This window comes from Eretmochelys imbricata, chromosome 7 (genome assembly GCF_965152235.1).
Source record: "Eretmochelys imbricata isolate rEreImb1 chromosome 7, rEreImb1.hap1, whole genome shotgun sequence".
NCBI classification, from domain to species: domain Eukaryota; kingdom Metazoa; phylum Chordata; order Testudines; family Cheloniidae; genus Eretmochelys; species Eretmochelys imbricata.
Genome location: NC_135578.1, coordinates 21,340,629 through 21,362,243, shown reverse-complemented (window position 1 = coordinate 21,362,243; position 21,615 = coordinate 21,340,629). Strand labels below are relative to the sequence as shown.

At 46.8% G+C, this 21,615-nt stretch overlaps 1 protein-coding gene across 3 annotated transcripts in view; it reads right to left on the bottom strand.

The window, feature by feature from the left end:
• The window catches only part of SLC41A3 (solute carrier family 41 member 3), a 35,890-nt gene extending 14,533 nt beyond the window's left edge, over nt 1-21,357 (bottom strand). The window contains exons 1-5 of one of the 3 annotated variants that reach the window (XM_077821352.1): nt 21,213-21,357; nt 18,808-19,124; nt 4,645-4,752; nt 3,062-3,133; nt 2,615-2,759 (exon numbers count right to left, since the gene is read on the bottom strand). In XM_077821352.1, coding sequence (XP_077677478.1) covers nt 2,615-2,759; nt 3,062-3,133; nt 4,645-4,752; nt 18,808-19,098 — 616 coding nt within the window. In that variant the 5' untranslated portion in view covers nt 19,099-19,124; nt 21,213-21,357. Of the gene's footprint in view, nt 1-2,614; nt 2,760-3,061; nt 3,134-4,644; nt 4,753-12,021; nt 12,217-12,789; nt 12,982-18,807; nt 19,125-21,212 lie in introns of those variants that run through there. The other 2 variants (XM_077821354.1, XM_077821353.1) reach the window with 2 other exon arrangements.
• Nucleotides 21,358-21,615: the final 258 nt, after the last annotated feature.

Below are 21,615 nucleotides of genomic sequence, written 5' to 3'. Positions count from 1 at the left end.
TGACTGTTCAGGGCAGTAGATGATCTCCAGCCTCCAAAACAAGCCCAAATCCAATGTCCTTCGAGCCTCCCATGGCATTCTGTCCTCTGCCACTGCCCCGAGGCACCCTGCTGACCACCGTTGGCATGGCATGGGGGACGCAGGCCAGGAAAGGAGAACACTCTCTGGCTCAGAAACCTGCGTCTGTTCACAAAGGCCTGCGAGTGCTGAATCTCCATGTGTGCCTGGAACATACTCCACTCTTCCGAACACCACACCTCCAGACAACAGCTCACACACATGCACACACTAGCCCCTCCCCTCTAACACGTGCACACAATGCACCCCCAAAACACCTTCCCCCCATGACACAAATGGCTCCCTTCGATGCACAAACACGACCTGCTTCCTTAACTGCACATGTCCACACAACAGCAACTTGTCACCGTAGCTAGGAAAGACCTTAACATTAGCTGAATGTGTGTCAGCAAAGTCCTTCCTTTTTACATCCAGTCAATTCTTTGGAGGAACAGAGGTTAATAAAAGCTGTGAGGTTTTTATAAACTTCTGAGAAGTTGTCTAGTGCTCCTCAGCACAGGCACCTCTGTTGTTCTTGGACTCTGGCCTAGGAACATCTGTACGTTCTGACTTATCCTCTTTTTCTTAGAAGACGCCATGTGTGCAAGGCTACTGCATAGGGTTGCCGATTTTAGCTGGATGTATTCCTGAAGGTTTCGTCATATGACAATCTTTAATTAAAGATTAAGCTTTAATTCCTGGAGACTCCAGGACAATCCTGGAGGGTTGGGCAACCCTAGATACACAACACATTGCTGCCCACTCAGTCACTAATAAGGATGTCATGCTGCTCTCTTGTGGCAGATGTGTGAATTCCTACTTTTCCCTTTAACCAGACCCTCCTTATAATGACATCATTGTGGAATGGCCTGCCAAGAACTCAGCTCTGATTATCTTCATTTCACAGAGAGGGCCATGCAGATAGAGAAATGAAGTGATTTGTCCAAGTTCAAAAAGTGAATCTGTAGCCAGGAACAGAACTCAAGAGTGCTGACTCCCATCCCCATGCTTTAAACACTCGATCATACTAATCTACCATTGACCTTCCGTGAGGAAAGGGACAGCTTTGACAGCCATTTCCCATCCCTTATCAAAAGCATACCATATTTCCCTAGATCGACATGCTCTTAGAGAGAAGTGTGTGTGTGTGAGAGAGATGCTGTAAAAGAGCAGTCCGTGTATGCATGAAGTACCCTTTATACTTCACAAAAAGAAAAGGAGTACTTGTGGCACCTTAGAGACTAACCAATTTATTTGAGCATAAGCTTTCGTGAGCTACAGCTCACTTCATTGGATGCTTCAGATAACCCAGGGCATTTTGCAGTGTGGTACCAATTTACCGCACGTCCTGGCAGCACGGTGATTACAACACCCACTCTGCACTTAGTCGTCACTCACACTCAGCCCTGAGTGTTACAGGCAGTCTTACTGCAAGATGGAGCACCCAAAGCTTTTGGATGGGCACTTATGTGTGTTAATCAGTGAACTGCATTTACTGGCTGGCTGGAACACTGGGCTTTGGATCTGCTCAAAGATCTTCCCTGGGGTCTTCAAAATGATATATGATTGGCCACCAGGGAGAAACAGGAAGGGACTCCTCTGAAGAATGGTGCTTTTAACATGGAGCACCCCTTGCTGCTGCCCTGCAGCAGGAATGAGCCCCAGCCCTAACTGGTCTGAAGAGAATCCCAGTGGGGGAGGAGTGTCTGAACTTTCAGAGCACTGGGAACACACTGAATTTCTTTTCTGTCTTTAAAACAAAAATGTGTGTGAGAGTTTAGAGTGGATGGATGGCGCCAGCTGTTTGAGGACTGGCACGGGGGGCAGAGCAAATGAATGGCCCACCCTTTGGGTGTGAGAGAGGCCACAGAACCCAGAAATCAACAGATCATGGGACAAAAATGAACAAAAAGGGACGGGGGTGCAGGACACAGACACAAAACAAAGGAATTTAAAGGGACATGGAGCGGAGGAGAGCAGACAACACCCGCAGCTCAAAGAAGGCATTCAAGGAGTCAGTAGACACCACCCATGAGAATTCTGCGCAGATGTGTGTGCATGAATGAGGAACCCAAAAAAGGCCCCAAAGTCACAGCGAACCCCCACATCCAACATTCTTCTCTTGGACTGATGGATGGCACCACCTTGGCCAGTGCCAGGAGGAGGCTGATGAGGTGGTTTCTGGACTTTCCCTGGAGACTGAAGTCTTCTCTTCACAGAAGAGGTACAGCATGGATGAAGCAGGGCAAGCTCACCCCATCACATCTTGTCTCCTAACTAGGGGTGCGAGGGGAGCTCTCACTCTATGGTGCATTCAGTCCTTGGCCTCCCTAGGTGTCAGTTTGTGGTGGTGATTTTAATAATCCAGTAATATTTTGGGATTTGGCTGCCTGTCCACTGGAAGTTCCACCAAGACCCCAAAATCGTTTCATGTCAGCTACTGAACAGTGTCCCAGATGGGAAAAGAGCAAACAGTCCATGGAGAGCAGATGTGCATGGAAAGGGTGGTTTCTCACTGGCCCAAATTACCGGGTGTGGTGGGGTTAACAAGACTCACCTAGGGAGAGCGCAGCTATGAATGCTGTAGTCACACTGCTCGCACAGAGCACTGCAGCCTGATTCAGCTCCACGTGCCCCTTTGAGATTGCTCCCAGGATGACAGCGGCTATGGCAGCCAGCAGCCCCACTACAGTGGCCTGTACCTGTTGGGCAAAAATCAGCTGGTAGGCAGAGTTCCATGTGGGGTCCGTGACCCTGAACACATACACAGGAGACTGCGATCCCCTTCATCACCACCAGCATGGCACTAATAAGACATGGGGATCATTCCACCCCACATTCAGGAAACTGCACCCCAGAAAGCCAAACTCCAGTTGAATTCCTCTAAGAGAAAATCCCAATTCCATCCAAACACTCACTATAGAATGTAACGAGACGGAACAACCTGAGAGGGCAGTTTAGCAAAAGAAAGGAGCCTTTTCCAGCTCCAGCTGGAGCCACTTACCTGAATCAGGGCTAAATTGCAGGTGGCCATTTTCCACTGTTCCTGGGTATCATCCATCTGTCCAGTGTTAGCCTGGAAATCAAGAGAGAACGTGAAAGGCACGTGAAAGAAAACGTGAAAGAGAACGTGAAAGAACTCCTGTGGCACTGGCAGCAAGAGGGTTTCACTTGGACCCTCTAGGAGAGAGTAAGTGAACGTCAGCATGATGAAAGATGCTAGCCAGTGTCCCCAGTCTTCCTCACTTCCCCCTCTCTCATTAATGAGTATCCCCCTGCCCTAGCCTCTGAAGGGCACCAGAGTTCAGCTCTGGTCTCTTGCAGGTGGGGTAGGATATCAGCAGACACGCTGGGCCAGACTTTCAAAGGCAGGTACCTGAGCTGTGTGCACTGTGTCTGCAGGAGCCGATCCCACGTGTGAGCACCCACCTAGTGCCAACATCCCAGTGCAAGCTCTGCAGGTGCTACAGACGAGTGTGCAAATTCCAGGCTCGCAGCTCAGGTGCCTGCTTGTTAAAACGCTGACGTACAGCGTCAGGAGCTCAGTGCTGCCGAGAGACGGAAATATGCTCAGAAGAGTCACATGGTTTAGTCACTTCTGCCAGATACAGGAGGCTGACTGTGGCCTTTGACAGAGCCCATAACCACCTGGGCCCATCTCTACTGGTGCTGCTGATGGAAACTACTGGGGTGATTGTGCTGTGCAAACTGAAGGGAAACGACACAATAAAAAAACAACGCAGCCTTCTTCCCACAAGGGAAAAAAATACCCTTCAGAATAAGGAAGAAGCAGGCTATAGATGACAAATAGTATCTTCCTTTTTCAGGCTACTCAGATTCCAGTCCAACCCACTGTCAGACTCAGCAGAGAAAACCTGTCACCTCGCGCACAGAGCACAGCTGAACTGTTTGTTACTATTTATTCTTTACAAGCAGTTTTGTGGCCTGGCCTGTCTCAGGAGCAGACCTGCAGTAGGGGCATCCCACAAACCAACAAAAGGACTCCTAAAGGACAGATCATGCTGCTGCCAGAGGGGCTAGATCATGCCATGAGTTGCCGAAGCTACTAACGGTCCCAAGAAGTCTTGTGGGGACTTAGGGACATCCACATGCTGGTCTGCTGGGACAGCTCACTGCCAGGGATGGGAAGGAAAGTGTCAGTACCCATAACGGTCAGTGGCCATAAGGGGAGACATCTCAGTAGTGCAGCCCACAGCTCAGCACTGGTAGCCACTGTGCGTACAACCAATGTTCTCTTTGGTCTCTCTCAATTTTTGCAACACCCTCCACCACCGGCAACTGGACACATATCGATGAATCATCCTTTAAGAGGCGACCAGCTGCAGAATCGGGATGAACCTTTTTTAACACTCCCCCCGCCTGAAACACCTTGTTTCAGCTTAGCAGGGAAGGGGTCTCTGATTCACACACACACACACACACACACACACAGAAGAGGATGGGGTCTTTGTTTCTCTCTCTCGGTCACACACACACACGTGCGCGCATGTGCGAAAGTAGGACCTGTTGGTCAAAGGATTCCTTTCTGTTCAAACCCCGCACTCCCCCCAAAGCTTTTACACTTACAGCAGTAGAGAGTCTGGACGCCAGGGTCATTTCAAGGTTACCCTTCAAGCCAACCAGGGCAGGAACCAGGATAAAAACTTCTGTAATTGTCCGAAACACATCCCAGTGCTAAAAAGGAAGGCAACATGAAGAACGTCAACCTCATCTAATGCCATTTTGCCTAGATATGTGTTCTCCTTCCCTGGCTCATTTCCTGTCCTAAAACATAAGGCATGCACTGTGAACAACTGGTGTGCTCCACCTCAGAGGCAGCTGTAATCTGATGGTGCGTGAAACAATTTTTGAGTTTACAAAGTGTTCTCTGATCTCTTGGGCAGATAGGTACTACACAAATAAGAGATATTATTAATGACTATTATTATCCAGAGTCACAACAGTCAAGACAAAGAGATTTTGAACAGGGTATAAAAAATACTTGTGCTTTAGGGCTTAAGACAATCTCTATCTATTAGGAATTAGGATGAGACCTTCCTGGAAGCATCTTCCCACTCTGTGTTTCTGGATACTGAACTGGATGGACTGCAGGTCTAAACCAGTATGGCAATCCCCATATTCCGATGATTGCCTTGGAGTTGAGTTACATGAAGCTGATGTTTCAAACTGTGACATTCTATACGATCTGAAATCTCAAGTACAGTAGACCCTCAGAGTTACTAACACCAGAATTTCGAACAAACCAGTCAACCACACACCTCATTTGTAACCAAAAGTATGCAATCAGGTAGTAGCAGAGACAAAAAAAGAAAAGAAAAGAAGAAGCAGATACAGTACTCTGTTAAATATAAAGTACTAAAAAAATAAAGGGAAAGCAGTATTTTTCTTCTGCATAGTAAAGTTTCAAAGCTGTATTAAGTCAATATTCAGTTGTAAACTTTTAAAAGAACAACCAGAATGTTTTGTTCAGAGTTACGAACAACCCCCATTTCCAAGGTGTTCATAACTCTGAGATTCTACTGTGGCTTCAGTGACTAATGCAGAAATAATGTGCAACTTATTTGAATATACCTTTAAAGATAATGTCTGGCCATGCACTGAACTACTGTATGTTCAGGAGGTTAACAGATAGTCATGCTGCAGCCAGAGGAGATCCTCTTGGAGAGGAGTGACACACCAGACAAGCTTATCAGAAGGTTCTGAAGTCTGCAGAGCTATTCTGAAACTGATCCAAGTGCTGCAACAAGACCCCTTGCAATTACTGTGGGAAATCTGATTCTGGGACAAACTGAGGTGGACTATCAAAGTTCCTCCTAATGTCGCTTCCAGTTTCATTGTTGCCCAATGGAGCCAGTTAGGAATACAAGGATCAAATTCAGCCCCGGATGGATCTCCCACTGACACCATTGTCCAGAGGTCAGTGGCCTGGCATCTCAGCAGACTTTAATCCAGCTGAAGACACTGGGATCTGCAGGCAGTCAGCACCTTTGAAAATCAGGCCACAAATAGACCTAATTTAATAAACACCCACTACAAGTGAGGAAGGTGGTGGGCAAAACATCTCTTCTGAGCCTCCTGTAGTGATGACCTGGAAAAATAAGCTACGGGATGTTAAGAGCTAACATGAGTGGGGAAGGCGTACTAGTCATACTACCTGAAAGTCTTTAACTTTTGTTTGATTTTGTCAACACCTAACTCAAACACCTGAAATACATTTGGGGTGGAAAAAAAGAAAAGAGATATTTGTTAAAGATTCAAACACCCCTCTTTAATTAAGGGGTAAGAAAGCTTCCCTCCAGTACACATTTGATCCTTCCAGTGAGTCTTCCAGAAAAAACAGGAAAGACCAGACTTGATCTTCTTCCTGTAAAGAACAGGCATAACTTTACCTCCTGCCACCCCACCTCCCCCAACCTTGCAGGTTTTATACATAAAAAGAAGCCAAAAAAGGACAGAAACACAAGTGTTTAATTTCTTTTGCAGGCCAACTTTAAGGATCATGGTTTGTCATACCAATATGCATCCGATGAAGTGAGCTGTAGCTCACGAAAGCTTATGCTCAAATAAATTTGTTAGTCTCCAAGATGCCACAAGTACTCCTTTTCTTTTTGCGAATATGTTTTTGAGTTTCTATTGTATTCTTCAGATTCCTGTATGGATCCTGCAGGCTTCAAGCCAAAGTAGGCTAAGTTAATGGAGTGCCTTGTATGATTCGCAATGCTTCGCTTTACATATTGTATCTTTTATATGAATTACTTTGTGGGTCCATGGACAATTAATTAAAAATGAAAAAAAAAAGTCAAAAAACCCACAATATTCAGATCACTTCATTTTCCCCCCATTAGAGAGTCTCATTAGTAACATGCCAGGAATCCAAAGGCAGTATTAATTATTATAATTTGTACTGCAATAGTGCCTGGAGCCCCATACTGGACTAGCCCCCCTTGTGCAAACTGCTGTATAAACTGAACAAAAAGAGTTTACAATCTGAACTGAATGAAACACAAAGATTGAAACCAGTTAACACAGAACAGTGATTTTCAACCTGTGGTCTGCAGACCCCTGGGCATCCACAGACTATGTCTAAGATTTCCAAAGGGGTCTGCACCTCCACTTGAAATTTTTTAGGGATCCGCAAATGAAAAAAATATTGAAAACCAGTGATATAGAGGAACAGTCCTCAGAGACGACAGCTTCCCAGGTGGAATACTCCAGCTAGATTCTGTGGCATTTCATAGGCGTACAGGACCAAAAGCAGGGCGGGGGCCTTTCACATCTGCACTGGGGTCAGAGCAAAACTGAAGTGAGCTGGCCTGTGCTGTCGGAGAAGCTCAGGGCTGGAATACTGGGTGTCGCGGCAGCTCACTCCTGAGCTGCATTAGCAGAGCAGGATTGGGCAGTCGGTCTGGAGCAACAGATGGGTGCAGCAGGTCAGGACTGCAGCCCAAGTGTGTGTGTGTGTGTGTTTGGGAGGGAGCAGGGGAGATGCCTGAATAAAGACTTCAGGACTGAGTCTAAGAATAGTAACATTTTCATGATTCCTCCAACACCAAGTGAAGTGAAAACAGGTTTAGGAGAAACGTGAACATCCCCCTGCAGTATCGCAAGCCTACACTGTGTTAATGTCACAAAACTAGGAAGCGAAACTCACGAGAAACCCAAAATAAAACTGACCTCCCTCATTTCACTGTCCAAACTAATCCAAGCAGAAAAAGTTAAACATAATACATTGCATAAAGCAAATAATTTTATAAAAATCCCTGTCAGTGCTAACAATCTCATGTGCTGCTAGCAACCAACGGTGAAGAATACTTCATGCATACGGCTATAATGTGGACAGTGTCTCACTGAGGATGAAAGAGAAGCTTTATTCCTGAATGTTCATATTGAAATGTAATCCTCCTGGATCAAATCTGATTCCTCACATTAATGTAACACAGTGGGCCGGATACCAACCTGTAGTCTGCAAGGCTGGTGCCTTTCTAGCAGTGCAAAGCAGTCTGGAAGTCGGTTCAACATGTTGGCTGCAAATTCCTGTGGGGTAGGTGGAAGTGTCTAGCCAGAGCAGTTCTAAGCCATACTCCGCCCCCAGCGCAGGGAGCAAATCATGGCCATGACTAGAGCACTGAGCCATTCTGGTTAGCCCCAGAGGGAGGAACAGACTCTGAGGGGCTGCTACCAGTCAGGGCATCCTAGAGTAGCCTTGAGGCTACTCACTGGGGATGCATAAAGCTGATTTACAACCACCTTCCCAGCCCCTCTAGTTGTGTCAAGCCCAGCTGAAGATTTGGGCCTCAATAGAAATTCTATCTGTTTAAATTAAAGTACAAATAGATTAATTTGCATATATCTCAGATTGTGCTATCATTTAGCATTTGGAACCTATCACTGTGCCAACTTCAGCCCTGAAATAGGCGGGTGCACAATTCCAGGAAATTTACAATGGGGTGACAGAGTACAGAACAGGTTTCATTGACTCTTCTCAGCTCGAATTTGAAATTGACTGTATAGTTCATTTCTCCCTTGCCTACACTTTTTAATTCCTCTGTCCCTCTGCTATTATTTAGCTGGTAACTTGGTAAAGCAAATGGGATGCAGTTAAAAAAAGAAGTTGATTTACTGTATTTTTTTGCTGCTGCATTAGCCTCTGATTTGGGAGCTGTTCATTTGACTGTATCTGCTTTTCTAGAGTCTCAAAAGGCCCACAGGAATGCATCTAGCCACTTCCTCTCCCCAGCTTGTTATCGCCATGGATCAGCTGATGCTCAGAAGAAACAGTGTGGCCTCTCTCCCTGGCTAAGCTTGCAAATTGGAATAAAGGAGTTATCTCGAAGAGCAGCCAAAAATAGAGAGCATAGCTTGGTGCACTTCCCACCTCCATGCCTTCTGTAGGAAGCCATGTAAATGGGAAAGTGCTTGCAGCCACAATACGGAGGCATTTACTTTCCACCTGCCTTCCTTCTTCCCCTCACTCATTCACAGCTTGCAAAATATTGGTAGTGAAATCCTGACTCCACTGAAATCAGTGGCAAGACTCTCTGGGTACGTCTACATAGCAAGTAGCGGCCCGTAACATCGAGTCTCAGAGTTCGGGTCTACAGACTTGGGCTCATGCTATGGCACTCAAAGTAGCGGCGTACATGGTCAGGCACGGGCTCAGATGCCAAGGGAGGGGGTAGACTTCAGAGCCTGAACTCCAGTCTCAGCCGCAATGTCTACACAGCTGTTTTTAGCCCAATAGCATTAGATGAGGCTCTGAGACTTGCTGCCATGAGCCACCACTTGCTGTGGACATACCCTGAGTGTTGCAATGTTAAGCAACTGCTTGTGGCCCTGTGCTTTTGGGAGTTCCATGCAGACTTATAATCCATGGAGTGGAGTGGCAACTCACCTCTCAATCTTTTGGCAGTAGGACCAGAGAAGGAGGCACATGCCTCTACATGCCCCTTTACAGCAAGGTAGGGCCCTGAAAATTATATATAGCCAGTCCCAGCTTCCAGCACAGTGCCACTCTGCTGCTGTTTGGCAAAACAAGAGCAGTGTAAGTAAACTCATGTACACTCACTACACAGCATTCACTTCCATTATCAAGGTGGTACTTGTTTCTGTGTGTTCACATCTCTCTAACAAGGGTAAATAAGGGGATGCTGGAAAGCACTTTGTTGCAGTAACTGGAAATCCTTTAAAACAGATTTTTCAGTGTCAGACCAGCTCCTGCTAAAGGGCGGGGCACAGAGTCAGTTACGAGAGCTAGAAAGGGCCTCTGGGGTCGGTGAATCTCAATGTTACCAATTCTCACAATTTCATGTCAAGTCTTGTGGTATTTTCCTTAATTCCACAGCTCTTGGGGTCACATGAATACATCAAAATCTCAGCCTGTTTTAAAAGGATGTAAATTTCTAGTCCTCATTGTTGTGGAGAAAAGTTAGAAAACATGAATCTTACTGGCTCAAAGACCAGAACACAAATAAAAAGCGCCCCAAATATATTATTTTTTGAAATCTCATGATTATTAAGTCATCTCATGATGTTTTTGGGTCTGACTCATGATTTCTGAATGCTTGGGGTCGGCAACACTGCAATCTATTGCAGAAACATCTCCTCTAAGCTATTTTTGATTCGTAGCAGCAATGATGCTTACACCTCCTCTGGGAGTCAATTCCACTGTCCAATGGTTTCTCTTCCTATTAACTTAGAAACTTTTCCCTGTTATTTTGCTTAATGCATGGACCATCCTGTACAAGTTTCCAAGACCCTAATGTGTAAATAAATTAAGTATATATTAGGTACAGAGTCTGGTATTTATATCACGTGTGCAGTATGTTGGAATGTGTGTGTCAAGTGTGTGTTATATATTTTCTACCTAGACAGATACAAAGGTACAGCAATATTCTTGAACAGGATCCCGCTTTCCAACAACTCCAAAGGATTTTAACACTTTACGTTAAGGGAACGTTTACACTTAAAATGCTGCAGCTGAGCTGCTATAGCACTTCTGTGTAGACACTACCTACGCCAAAAGAAGCCATCCTGTCAGCGTACGTAATCCACCTTCTTGAGCGGTGGTAGGTAGGTCGACAGAAGAATTTTCCTTAGTGCTTACAGAGGGACTTAGGTCGGCTTAAATGGATCGCTCAGGGGTGTGGATTTTTCACACCCCTGACCAACATAGTTAAACCAACTTAATTTTCTAGTGTAGACGAAGCCTAAGATTTACCTACTTGACAAGGACTTGGTGAGGATTAGTATTTTAATGTCTGTATCCTGCTGTGAAATATAAGGCTGCAGATAAGTAAGTGCTAAGTATTATTATATAGCACAGGGGAGATGGTTAAGGAGAGGAGCTCCTGTAAGGCTAAAAGGTAGGTGTGTGCCTTGGAGCAGAGCACAGGTGGGTTGTTAGGCATAGTTCAGCATCAGGATACACTACTTCAGTTAGCCATTCTTTCTTTATTGCTCCTCACATCATATTCCCTTGAATCAATTCATTCTTTGCACCATTATTTTCCTTGGTCAAGTGACAGAGCAAGACTCCCCCCCCCAAATATAAAGCAGTGCCTGTACATGGCTCCTGCTGGGGTACAAGTGCCAGAGAATCCTATGAACTCCAGCTTGCTTTTGAACACCGTACATAACAGTCTGAAAGCAGCAGAAGCTGTGCCAACATTCTGATTTGCAAATCCACCCACATAAGGTACCCAAACAAGATCAAATTTTGAGTTTCTATTTGCGCCACCAGTACAAAGGAAAGCTAGATGGGCCAGATTCTGATCTCGGGCACAGTAGTGTAAATCCAGCATAACTCTACTGAAGTCAAAGGGAGTTATGCTGAATTTATAGCCAAGTAAATGGGATCAGAATCTGGCCCAGAAATGTTTAGATTCTAGTCTTATTTTCTTATTCTGTGCCTATCACCAGGATAGCTGAGTGCCTTCAAGATTAAAGAATAATCAATGAAAATAACCTCTAGTATCCAAGAACTGAAATGATAAACTTGCTTCAAAATGTGAACATGTTAACCACAGCTCTGACCTGGAACTTTCTCACTGGTGACCTGTGGGGGATAGAATGAATATGGTACAACAGATGAATATGCTATAGCATCTGTTTGATCCCAGTACTGTGGCCTGGTGCAGCTTTATACAAGTTGCCCCAAAATGCGTGGCTGGGCACAGAATGGGAGGAACCGTTCCTCTACTGTACCTAGGGTACTGCCTGTACCTAGGGTACTGTCTGTCCAGCCGCCCATCCCTAAATACAAAGCCAAACACCCTGATTTAGGAAGAGCCCTTCCTACATATTGACACAAAGAGGATGCTCTTTAGCCTGGGCAGGACCCGATGGCAATCATGCTTATTAGACACACGAATTACAAATGCATATGCAAGGTCACCAAGGCAAACCAGCCCCTTGCTACTAAGCTGCTTAATCACACATACGTACTTGAACAACATCCATCAACAAGCCAGCAGCCACCATGCCCAAACCAGCCAAGAGGAATGGCACAAAGATCTGGAAGGCAATGGAGAAGGACGTCTCTGGGAGAAATCCATTCGCCGACCTGGTCAGCTTGCAGGTGAAACCTCTCAGTTTCTTCCCATGGAAGCACAGCTCCAGTTGTAGCTGGGTGACCACCATGGTCAAATGCCATTAACCCATATTCAACAAGCAAAGCACGAAAAAAAGCCAGGAAATCACACACACCACACTCCCAGCTGCTTGCTCCACAGTTTGAAGACACTTCTCCCCAACCTAGCAGTGAAGCCACAGTCCTTTGTTTCCTCTTCTCCTCCTCCCTTCCAGAGAGCCACAGCAAGCTTATCTTCCAAAATCAGCTTGACTTGGTTGAGCTCAGACTGAGAGGAGCCTCATGGAAGCTCTTTCTCCATGTTACCTCCAGAAGAATTTAAAAGAGAAGAAAGAAAGATTGCTGAGATGTTTGTGGATAAATACTGATGATCCCACCCCTGCTCCAGCTTCCCCCAGCTCAGTGAAAACCAGAAAGACCTGCTCCTCAGGCTATGGCATAAGAGTCCCTGTGCAAAGAGTGACAGGCCACGCAGGAATCCCTCAGTGTTCTCAAAGGCACAGGTGTCCTTTCTCCTGAGGTTACATTTCTTCACAGAGCATGACTTGCCTTTGATACAATGGTTTAATATATAAGCTGGTGCTGAAGTAACCCCAGCATGTGGGGCACTGAACTTTTCTCACCGTTCCAAGGCCAAGGGGTGGGGCAATTAATATCCAGGTTTTCATTTGGTTTCCCTCAAAGTCTCTGAGAGCAGGAGTCCACGCCTGTTACAACCACGGCTATGACCCAGCTCCCATCAGGGAAGGCAGCAAAGCTGTACTGGCTGTGAGAACGTTTGCCCCGCCTGACCTCCGTTTTGCTCCCCCTCTCCAGTCTTGTCTGTGGTGTACGAGCTCAGGAAGGAATAATCAGCTTATGTCGCCTGTATCTCTAAATGATTGACTTAAAAAAATTCCACAGAACCAACCAATGAGCTTCAAAGACGAATACCCTTATCTGCTGTCATCACATCAACTTTCAGCTAGCTCACAAAAGACCAAGATAAAAGTCACAGCAAGAGCTTATTTAAGGTAGCTCTATAATCTCACTAGACCAGGGGTCTCAAACACGCAGCCCGCGGGGCTATTTCCTGCGGCCCGACAGCTCCCTGCGGTCCCCCTGCGTTTACCAAGAGCGGCTCCGGCCCGGCGCGCACCAGAGGCAGGGCAGGCTCCCTGCCTGCCTGCCCACCCTGCCCCCGCGCCACTCTGGGAAGCGGCCGGGACCTGGGGAAGGGTGGGGGGCCAAGGGGTCTGTGTGTTGCCCTGGCCACTCCTCCAGGTACCTCCCCCAAAGCTCCTATTGGCCCGATCCCCCATTCCTGGCCAATGGGAGCTGTGGGGGTGGTGCCTGGAGGCGCGGCCAGGGCAACACACAGACCCCTGTCCCTCCCCTCCCCCAGGTTCCGGCCGCTTCCTGGAGCAGTGTGGGGGCAGGGCGGGCAGGCAGGCAGGCAGGGAGCCTGCCCTGCCTCCGGTGTGTGCCGGCCTGTAGCCCGCCTCCTGAACCCTTCCTGCAGCCAAACCCCCGGCTGCGCCCCGCACCCCTCCTGCACCCCAACCCCCTGCCCTGAGCCCCCTGCCGCACCCTGAACCCCTCCTGGGAATGGGGGCAGGGAAGGGATGGGAAGAGGCGGGGCCTCATAGAAGGGCTGAACTTGGGGCAGGGCCGGGGCGGGGGGGGGCGAGGTGCAATGTACTAATGTACCCTCGGGCCAATGTACTAATTCTCATGTGGCCCTCGTGGTCATTTGTGTTTGAGTTTGAGACCCCTGCACTAGACCATGGGGGGAAAAAGGGAAAAGTTTCCAAGTTTCCAATAGCTACTATATGCTCTTTCACTTCCTGTCCTAAAGCTTAGTGCAGCACTGCTGCATGCTGCTGAATAGCTCTTGCGTTTCACCCCAGAGGTAGCTTCACCTCAGTGCTTCCTGCTTAACGATACTTGGCCAAAGTCACTGGCATACGCCCGTTGACTTCAGTGTGGTTGCGCCCATTTATGCTAGTTTTGTATAATTTGTATCATTCTTTGTAGAGATGGGCCTAAACTGTAAAGCTCAAATCCAGATCCAAACTTATCTAAACTTGGGGATGGAAGGTGTTTTGTCAGGGCTCCTCTGTGACAGGATGGATGAATTTAAATCAGCAAACAGGAAACCTTGGTTTAAATCAACAATTTTAATCATGTTTTGAATTTGAACTTTTAAGTTATTTTCCTGAAGAAAAGTTGATTCTCACTGGTTGATAACTATTAATCCATGTTGATCTGCAACTAAATATAGCCTTTACTCTAAATTTGGTTCTTCTTTCTACTAACCAGGAGGGTACACTATAGCTATATACATTTATTACATAGCTTAACATACAATTATTCAGATTCTTCATTTTTATATTTTTTATTATTTTAGAAAATGGCAAATGATTCATTTCTTATTCACTATCTGGTGATTAACTTTTTTTAAATGTGATTTGTGTCAAGCCCCATTTGGATGGAAATGCAAATTCAATTAAAATACACAAAAACTGCATTTTACTTGTTTTCATTAAATAAATGTGCTGAAAATGCAAGAAAAAAAGGATACCAAAAAGTTTATCAAAACATGTTTTGCATTTAAAACTAACCTGTTTATTAAATGAAGTAAGTATTATCTGTAGTTAGTGAATTGAACCAATTATTTCTGATCACTGTGTCCTTCAAGATTTTAGAACTAGTAGATCTCATCCTCTCACACCTGGTTTCTATTTGTAAACTGTAAGAGAAAATAACAAGCTTTCCTGCTTTTTCAACTCCCAATTGGCATCTTAATTTTGAATGACCTAGTCACTGAACTGAACTAGTTGAATAAACTGAAATGAAGGAAATATTCTCTCTCCAGTCAAAAGTTGTTTTAACACATAACCTGCTCCCAGGTGCTTAGCTAGTGGCTGCCACCAATTCAGTTTGACTTTCTTTCAAAGTTGGCAGCAACTACTGAATGTAATTTTTTGTATTTAAATGATTTTAATAGATTATAAATTTAAATTTCAAAATTAATTTTAAATGTTTTTTTAAATAAAGTTGTATTTAATTTAAATATCTGGTTTCAATTGAAAAAGTGTTTTTTTTTAATCTTCACTTTATACCTAGCCTTCTCTGTAATAATTTGGATGGCATGTTAGGGTCTTGGAGTCAAAAGGTTATATATAAGTTATTTGTAATAAAAGGGGGTTTGGACGACCTGAGGAATTGGAAATTGGATAGGGAGCCTTTCACTGATCAGTTTCTGGTTTAAATTCAGCCAGTCAGTAGTGATAGAAATTGCTGGCTGTTTGATGGCCAGTGCAAAGAGTTTGCTTGTCTCAGTCCAGTTCCTAGCATTCAAAATCAACACTGAAAAACCCTCATCACTATATTTGGCACTAGCTGGCCTCTGAATGGGCATTTTCAGCAAGGAGATTTAAGGACACATGGACCATGGACTCTGAACTAGCATTTGTCCCCAGAGCTAAGCACACTGGCTGGGAGAATGGATACCTTCCCCAGCCCTAAATTCACACAAACACACACACAATTATCAAGTCTAAAGGGTTTGGCTGCACAAGGATCTCCAGGTAAGTGTTAGAGGCCACAGAACAAGAACCCTGGCTCCAGATTCCTGACTCAATCCTTTGCTGCTCCCAGAGACAATGCACCAGGAGCAATGCAGGGAGGCAGTATCCTCAAAGCCCGTGGGATTTGGCACTCCATCAACAGCAGCACATGGTGGCTGTCAGGAAGCAAAGAGGGGAGGTTGTTTCAATCCTCCCTGCTGGAGGAGAGCTCAAAGGGACAGGAACAGGGGAGACTAAACAGAGAAGCTCTCTCCAATGCCTACAAAATGGGTTTTATGACCCAGTCTCCTTCTTCCCACCAAGAACTTCAAGGTAATAAGATGAAGCTCTGGTTCCACGCAGAAGTCCGAGGTCAAGTGAGTAACAAATGCAGAGCTGGTTCTAGTCAGCAACCTCAGGATTCCAGGGGTTTGTATTCATGTATGCAGATAAACAATATACAGTCCTAAAGAGTCACTGTAGGTTGTGAATTGCTCATTCATAGGCAAAAGCATTAGTATAAGGAGAAAAGGAGTACTTGTGGCACCTTTAGAGACTAACCAATTTATTTGAGCATGAGCTTTTGTGAGCTACAGTTCACTTCATCGGATGCATGTGAGCTGTAGCTCACGAAAGCTTATGCTCAAATGAATTCGTTAGTCTCTAAGGTGCCACAAGTACTCCTTTTCTTTTTGCAAATACAGACTAACACGGCTGTTACTCTGAAACCTGTCAGTATAAAGAGAGTATCAGATTGTTTGAAAGACCCAGTGCCATAAAGGGACATAATAGCTAGTATGTCCTATATTAAAGCTTTGGCAAGCTGGGGTGAATGAGGTTATCACTCTCCCTCATGCTCCATAACTAAGTAAGCACAATAAAAAGCATTCAACTGGCAAACAGACAGGCAGAAAACATACTTAACTCAAGCAGCCCATGTTTGCACACTGGCTTTTTTTATTGTACACTTAAGGAACCTCTGATTGAGAGTCATATATCCGGAGCCTCACCCCTTCCAGCACAAACCATCCCACAAGGTAATATTTTGCTTAAACTAAGTTCTTTCGGGCAGGAAACCACTTCTGGTTATATGCCTAGACAACGCCTAGCACAGTGGGGCTCTTACCCCTGACTGGGGCCTCTTGAATAACTTTCAAAAAGAAAATCAGAAGCGCTAAGAGGAGCAGAGGAAGAGACACAAAATGCCAAAGAACAAGATTTTAAACACATTTTGTTTGGATGGGACTTATCATTGCTGCAGAATATGCTCCCCAACAGTGTGGCTGGCCACCTTCCTGCCCCCCCATGTTCAAATCACTGGAGGGCAGGCCTGTTAAGCACCAGTGGGGTCTAGGAATAAGAACAGTACTGATACTGCTAGTTCACTGCCAGTGTGGGGCGAATTATTTCAATATTGTTTTTTAATTTATTTATCTCCCTCCCTCTATCTGAGCAGCGACAAAAAGGAGAGGAGGGAGCACTTACGTCAAGGTGGGCTGGGAGCAGGCAGACCCTGAGTGAATAGGGGAGGAGGCCAGAAAGGACCACGAGGGAAATGCTGAGCTCCTATTCATTCAGCAGAAGCCGCAGCAACAGGTGGCTTGGGATAAGTTAGGCTGGTGGGGAGGCAAACAAGGGAGGAAGAGTCCAAGCAGCAATGAGTCCATCCATGGCGGGGATGGAAAGAGCCATACATTCGCTTGGGCTGTGCACATTCATCAGGACTCCCAAGTGCTAGCAGATGGAGTGCTTGTCTTTCCACAAGTGAGCCTGCACGGGGCTGATTTCTTCCCTGACTGGTAAGGAACTCGGCATGAGAGGGAAGGGTACTATGTATTCTTATTCACATATAATTGTTTGTAATTTCTGTCAGATAGAGGAATTCATTTCACTTCCTGTTCTAAACTACAGAGTGACGTTGCCGTGCATCTGTTTAACAACTGGCACACACTTCCCCAGAAGTGGCCGCCTTTCAGGAAACACTTCACCCGCCACTGTATATATGATTTGTAAAGTGGTTGTGTGAACATTAGATAAAAGGTAATTTATCTTAATCATCAGTTACTAATAAAAAAGGAAAAATCAAAACAGAGATTAAAAATTAAAAACCAAATTAAAAACCCTTTATATGTTAAAACTCCATTAAGGGGGAGACAAAAACAGGATCAGGAAGGACATTCTAAATTCAGAGGCGCTCTGCTGAGCTACTGACATATAGCATCTTCTGTTCTAGGAGGGTTCTTACAAGAGTGGATAATGGGTGCTGCGGTATTTGGTATCAATTGGTGAATTAAGGACACTGTGCCAGTCTTAAGAGGCAATGCCCTTTGCTTCTGTAGGTCCTAGTTGATCTCCTTACACCACAAGAGTAATCAAGGGGCTGAAGGGAAATAACTCCAACTCTGTGAAAGTTGTCAATACCAGCACAGGGCTTTCAGTGTCACCATATCAGATAACAAAGGGGCACGCTGACCTGAAAGCTTGCTAGTCAAATACACAGGGAGGAAAAATACAAATGCAAAGCTGAAAAAGCATTACCCATTAGTAATAACACATTGTGACCTCTTGATTGTACTGCAGACATGAACTGTAACTCTAAATGTAAACTGCCTAAAATTAGTTCTTAGTCTAATCAGAACTTAGACTTTAAGTAGTGCCTATGACAGAAAACGTATTACACAGGCTGGAAAGCGACAAGTTGTTCATTAGAAGGCCTTAGAAACAAACATGGAGAGCAACTGGGTGCTCAGCAAGTTGCACTCGGCACTAAGAAGAGCACTAGGGAGCTCTGGGGCTTGGAAGCACTATAGTGATGCCTTCAGTCTCCATGGGAAGTGCAGGACAAGGCACCTGACAGGCCTCACCCAGTGATAGCCAGAGCACTCTGCAGAAGTAGCTGTATAATGCTGGATTGAATTTTGGGGTGGGGAAGGAAATGAACATCTAAAATAAAGGGAGACCTTCTTCTCTCCCATATCCATCCAACCTGCGGTAACCCTGTCACTTGTGCATATCCAGGAAAGGAGAAAAGGCAAGAGCTCTGAAGCCTGGTAACAGGACACCACACACAGAAGAGCTTTTTACCCTTACCTGAACATAGTCCAAAACCATCCCAGCCAAGACCATGCCAAGCCCTGCTAACAGGTACGGCAGGAGCACCTGCAGGCCAATTGCAATGGCTGATTCGTCCTGCAGCTTTGCCATGGGCCCTTTCCCCTCAGCTGGCTGCTTCTGCAGTGAGACCAAAGGGACATCCTCTGCTTCCTGGCTGCCAAGTCTGCTGTCCTTGTGTTTACCCTTGCTCTTTGCTTTGTGCCTGGATCGCTCTCCATTTTTCGTCCTGCCTTCCTTCCTCCGCTGCCAAGCTTCCTCCTCTTTCATCTTGATCCTCTCAAATCAATGGCTTTCTAAAGATGCAAGACAAGAAACAGGCCAAAGTGAGAGATGATAAAAGGGAGAATCCCATTAGGTGTTTTTTGTTGTTGTTGTTGTTGAGAGAGAGAGGTGCCCTTTGTATTCAACCACACGGTTACCTCCATCCCATCAGCTTTAGGGCAAAATGCTACCTACTCCTCCAAGCAGTAGCACAGATTACTAGTTGATCCAAGTATTGGTCCTTTTAGACTTTCATTTAGCCTCTCACTCCAGGCCACTGGTTCCCTCTCCGTAATCCCATCTCTCTGCACTGGCATGGGGTCATGCCACACCTCCTGCCATGCATTCCAGCACTCACTCAGTAAAAGGCCAGGCACTCACTAAGGAGATTGCAATCCAGTCCTGTGGCCATGGATGTGCCTGCTTCCCACACTCCATGAGTTTCCCAATGATTATGAGAGGGGGACTCAGAAGCAGACTCAGCAATTTGTAGTTTCAGGACCTTACCTGGTATAGGAAACTGACATATTCTATCCAGTAGGGGGCAGCAGTGCCAGAGCTAGCCCATTGGGAGCCCTAAGCAGGAGTATTTTGGGGTTACCCCCTCACAACATATACTAATAATTAATATGGGGGCCCGTGACCTGCTCAGGGCCCTAAGCAATTGTTTAGTCAGCTTATACCTAGCGCCAGCTCTGAGAAACAATGCAGTACAAATGTATATTACAGCAAGTAGTCACTCATTAGCTGATGAGCTGATATTTACTTCACCATGTGTCAGATCTCCATTATACCCTTCTTTCACATTTATCCTAACACACACAAATATGGGGACCTCAAGATCATATCTGTCTGCAAAACATCTACCATGCCTAACCATGGTGCCATATTAGTGGTAGATAATAGTGCAATGTGACATTTATTTGATGGCTCTGTGAAATAGAGTGGTCTCAGCCCGATCCTTGGTCATGTGCCCATGTCAAAATTGGCACTAACTGGGCCCCATGTTGGCAGGCTCATTATAAAGGCTACGGAGAACTGATTCCCAATCCTAAAGGTCTGACCCAGTACCTGGTCACTGGCTGGCTGATGTTTCATGATTTGCAGTTCAGAGAGCTGTGGATTGAACGCATGGGATGCAGGCCTCAGACAGATGCAGCCTAACCCTCAATTCCTCTAGTTCAGGTAGCACTCAACTCTCCTCTCAGCTTGGCAAACATCTGGAGAGTCACAGAGTTTAAGGCCAGAAGCCTTGGAAGACCAGACCACCTAGTCTAGTGGTGTCCAAACGTTTCCTCTCATGCTCCCCCTTACCAGTAATGGAATGTGTCCGTGCTTCTGCCCCCCGCCCCCTCCGGGCCAGGGGTGGAGCCATGGCCAGGAGCTGGAGGCTGAGCTGTGTCCAGGGGCTGTGGCTGGGAGTGGGGCTGGAGGCTGCAGCCAGGAGCAGAGCTCTGGCTGGGAGCAGGGACCAGGAGAGGGGGCTGGAGCTAAGGCCGGGAGCAGGGGCCAGGAGCGGGGGCCAGAGCAGACCTGGGGGCAGAGGGGGACTGGGTAGCACTCCCCTCCCCATCCCCCATAGGAGCTGGCCCAGGCTCCGCCACACCCCCCAGATGTTCCTCCCCCCCCCCCCCCAGTTTGGGGACCACTCTAGTCTGATCCCCTGTGTATTATAGGCCACCAACACCCCCAGCACCCACGCTGAACCCATCAAATCAGATTAGACCAAGGCAGTGGTTCTTAACCTGTGGCCCAATCAGCACACAGCTGTGGCCCATTTGACATCCTCAGGGCCCTCTAGGTAGCACTGGATGCGGCCCACAATGGTAAATGGGTTGAGAACCACTGGACCAAAGCATTACAGCCCACAGAAAACAGCATGGGAGGAGCTAAGGGGTAGGAAATACAGCTGTGGGAAACAGCTGGAGCCAGGCTGCGGGAACAATTTGTACAGTGCGGTTCCTGAGAGCCATTGAACCAAGCTGTAAACCCTGCCTCTGATGGAAACCACTTCAAGCCAGGGGGTAGGGCAGCACCCTCACCCCTAGTTCCAGTACCCTGGAGCAAGCGGCTGGGGGAGGCTACAGGAGTCTCTGAGACCCCCAGTCCCCGGCACTCACCCAGCTCTTTGTCCTCGCCCGGCAGGGCAGGCCTCTCTAGATCTCCCCCCGCGCGAAGAGGGGGAAGGGCGGGGCACGGCGCATCTGGACAATATGCAAACGAAGGAGGCGAGGGCGCCACATCTGGAGCCGGGCTCCGAGCCGCGGCGGGAGCTGGAGCCGGGGCTCTGCCGCCGCCCGAGGGGCGCTTTACAGCCGGAAGCGCCGCACCGGGGCGGCGGGAGAGCGGAAAAGCAAGCGGCAGCAGCTGGGGAAGGCCTGCCCCGCTCCTGCCGAGGGGCGGGCGGTGAGCGACAGGCCCGGGGCGAGGGCGGCCCGGTCTCCGCGCTGCTGCCGCCGCCGCAGGCCAAGTCTCTGCTCTGCCGCAGCTGGGGCAAGCTGCGACGGCGCCGCTGGCCCGGCT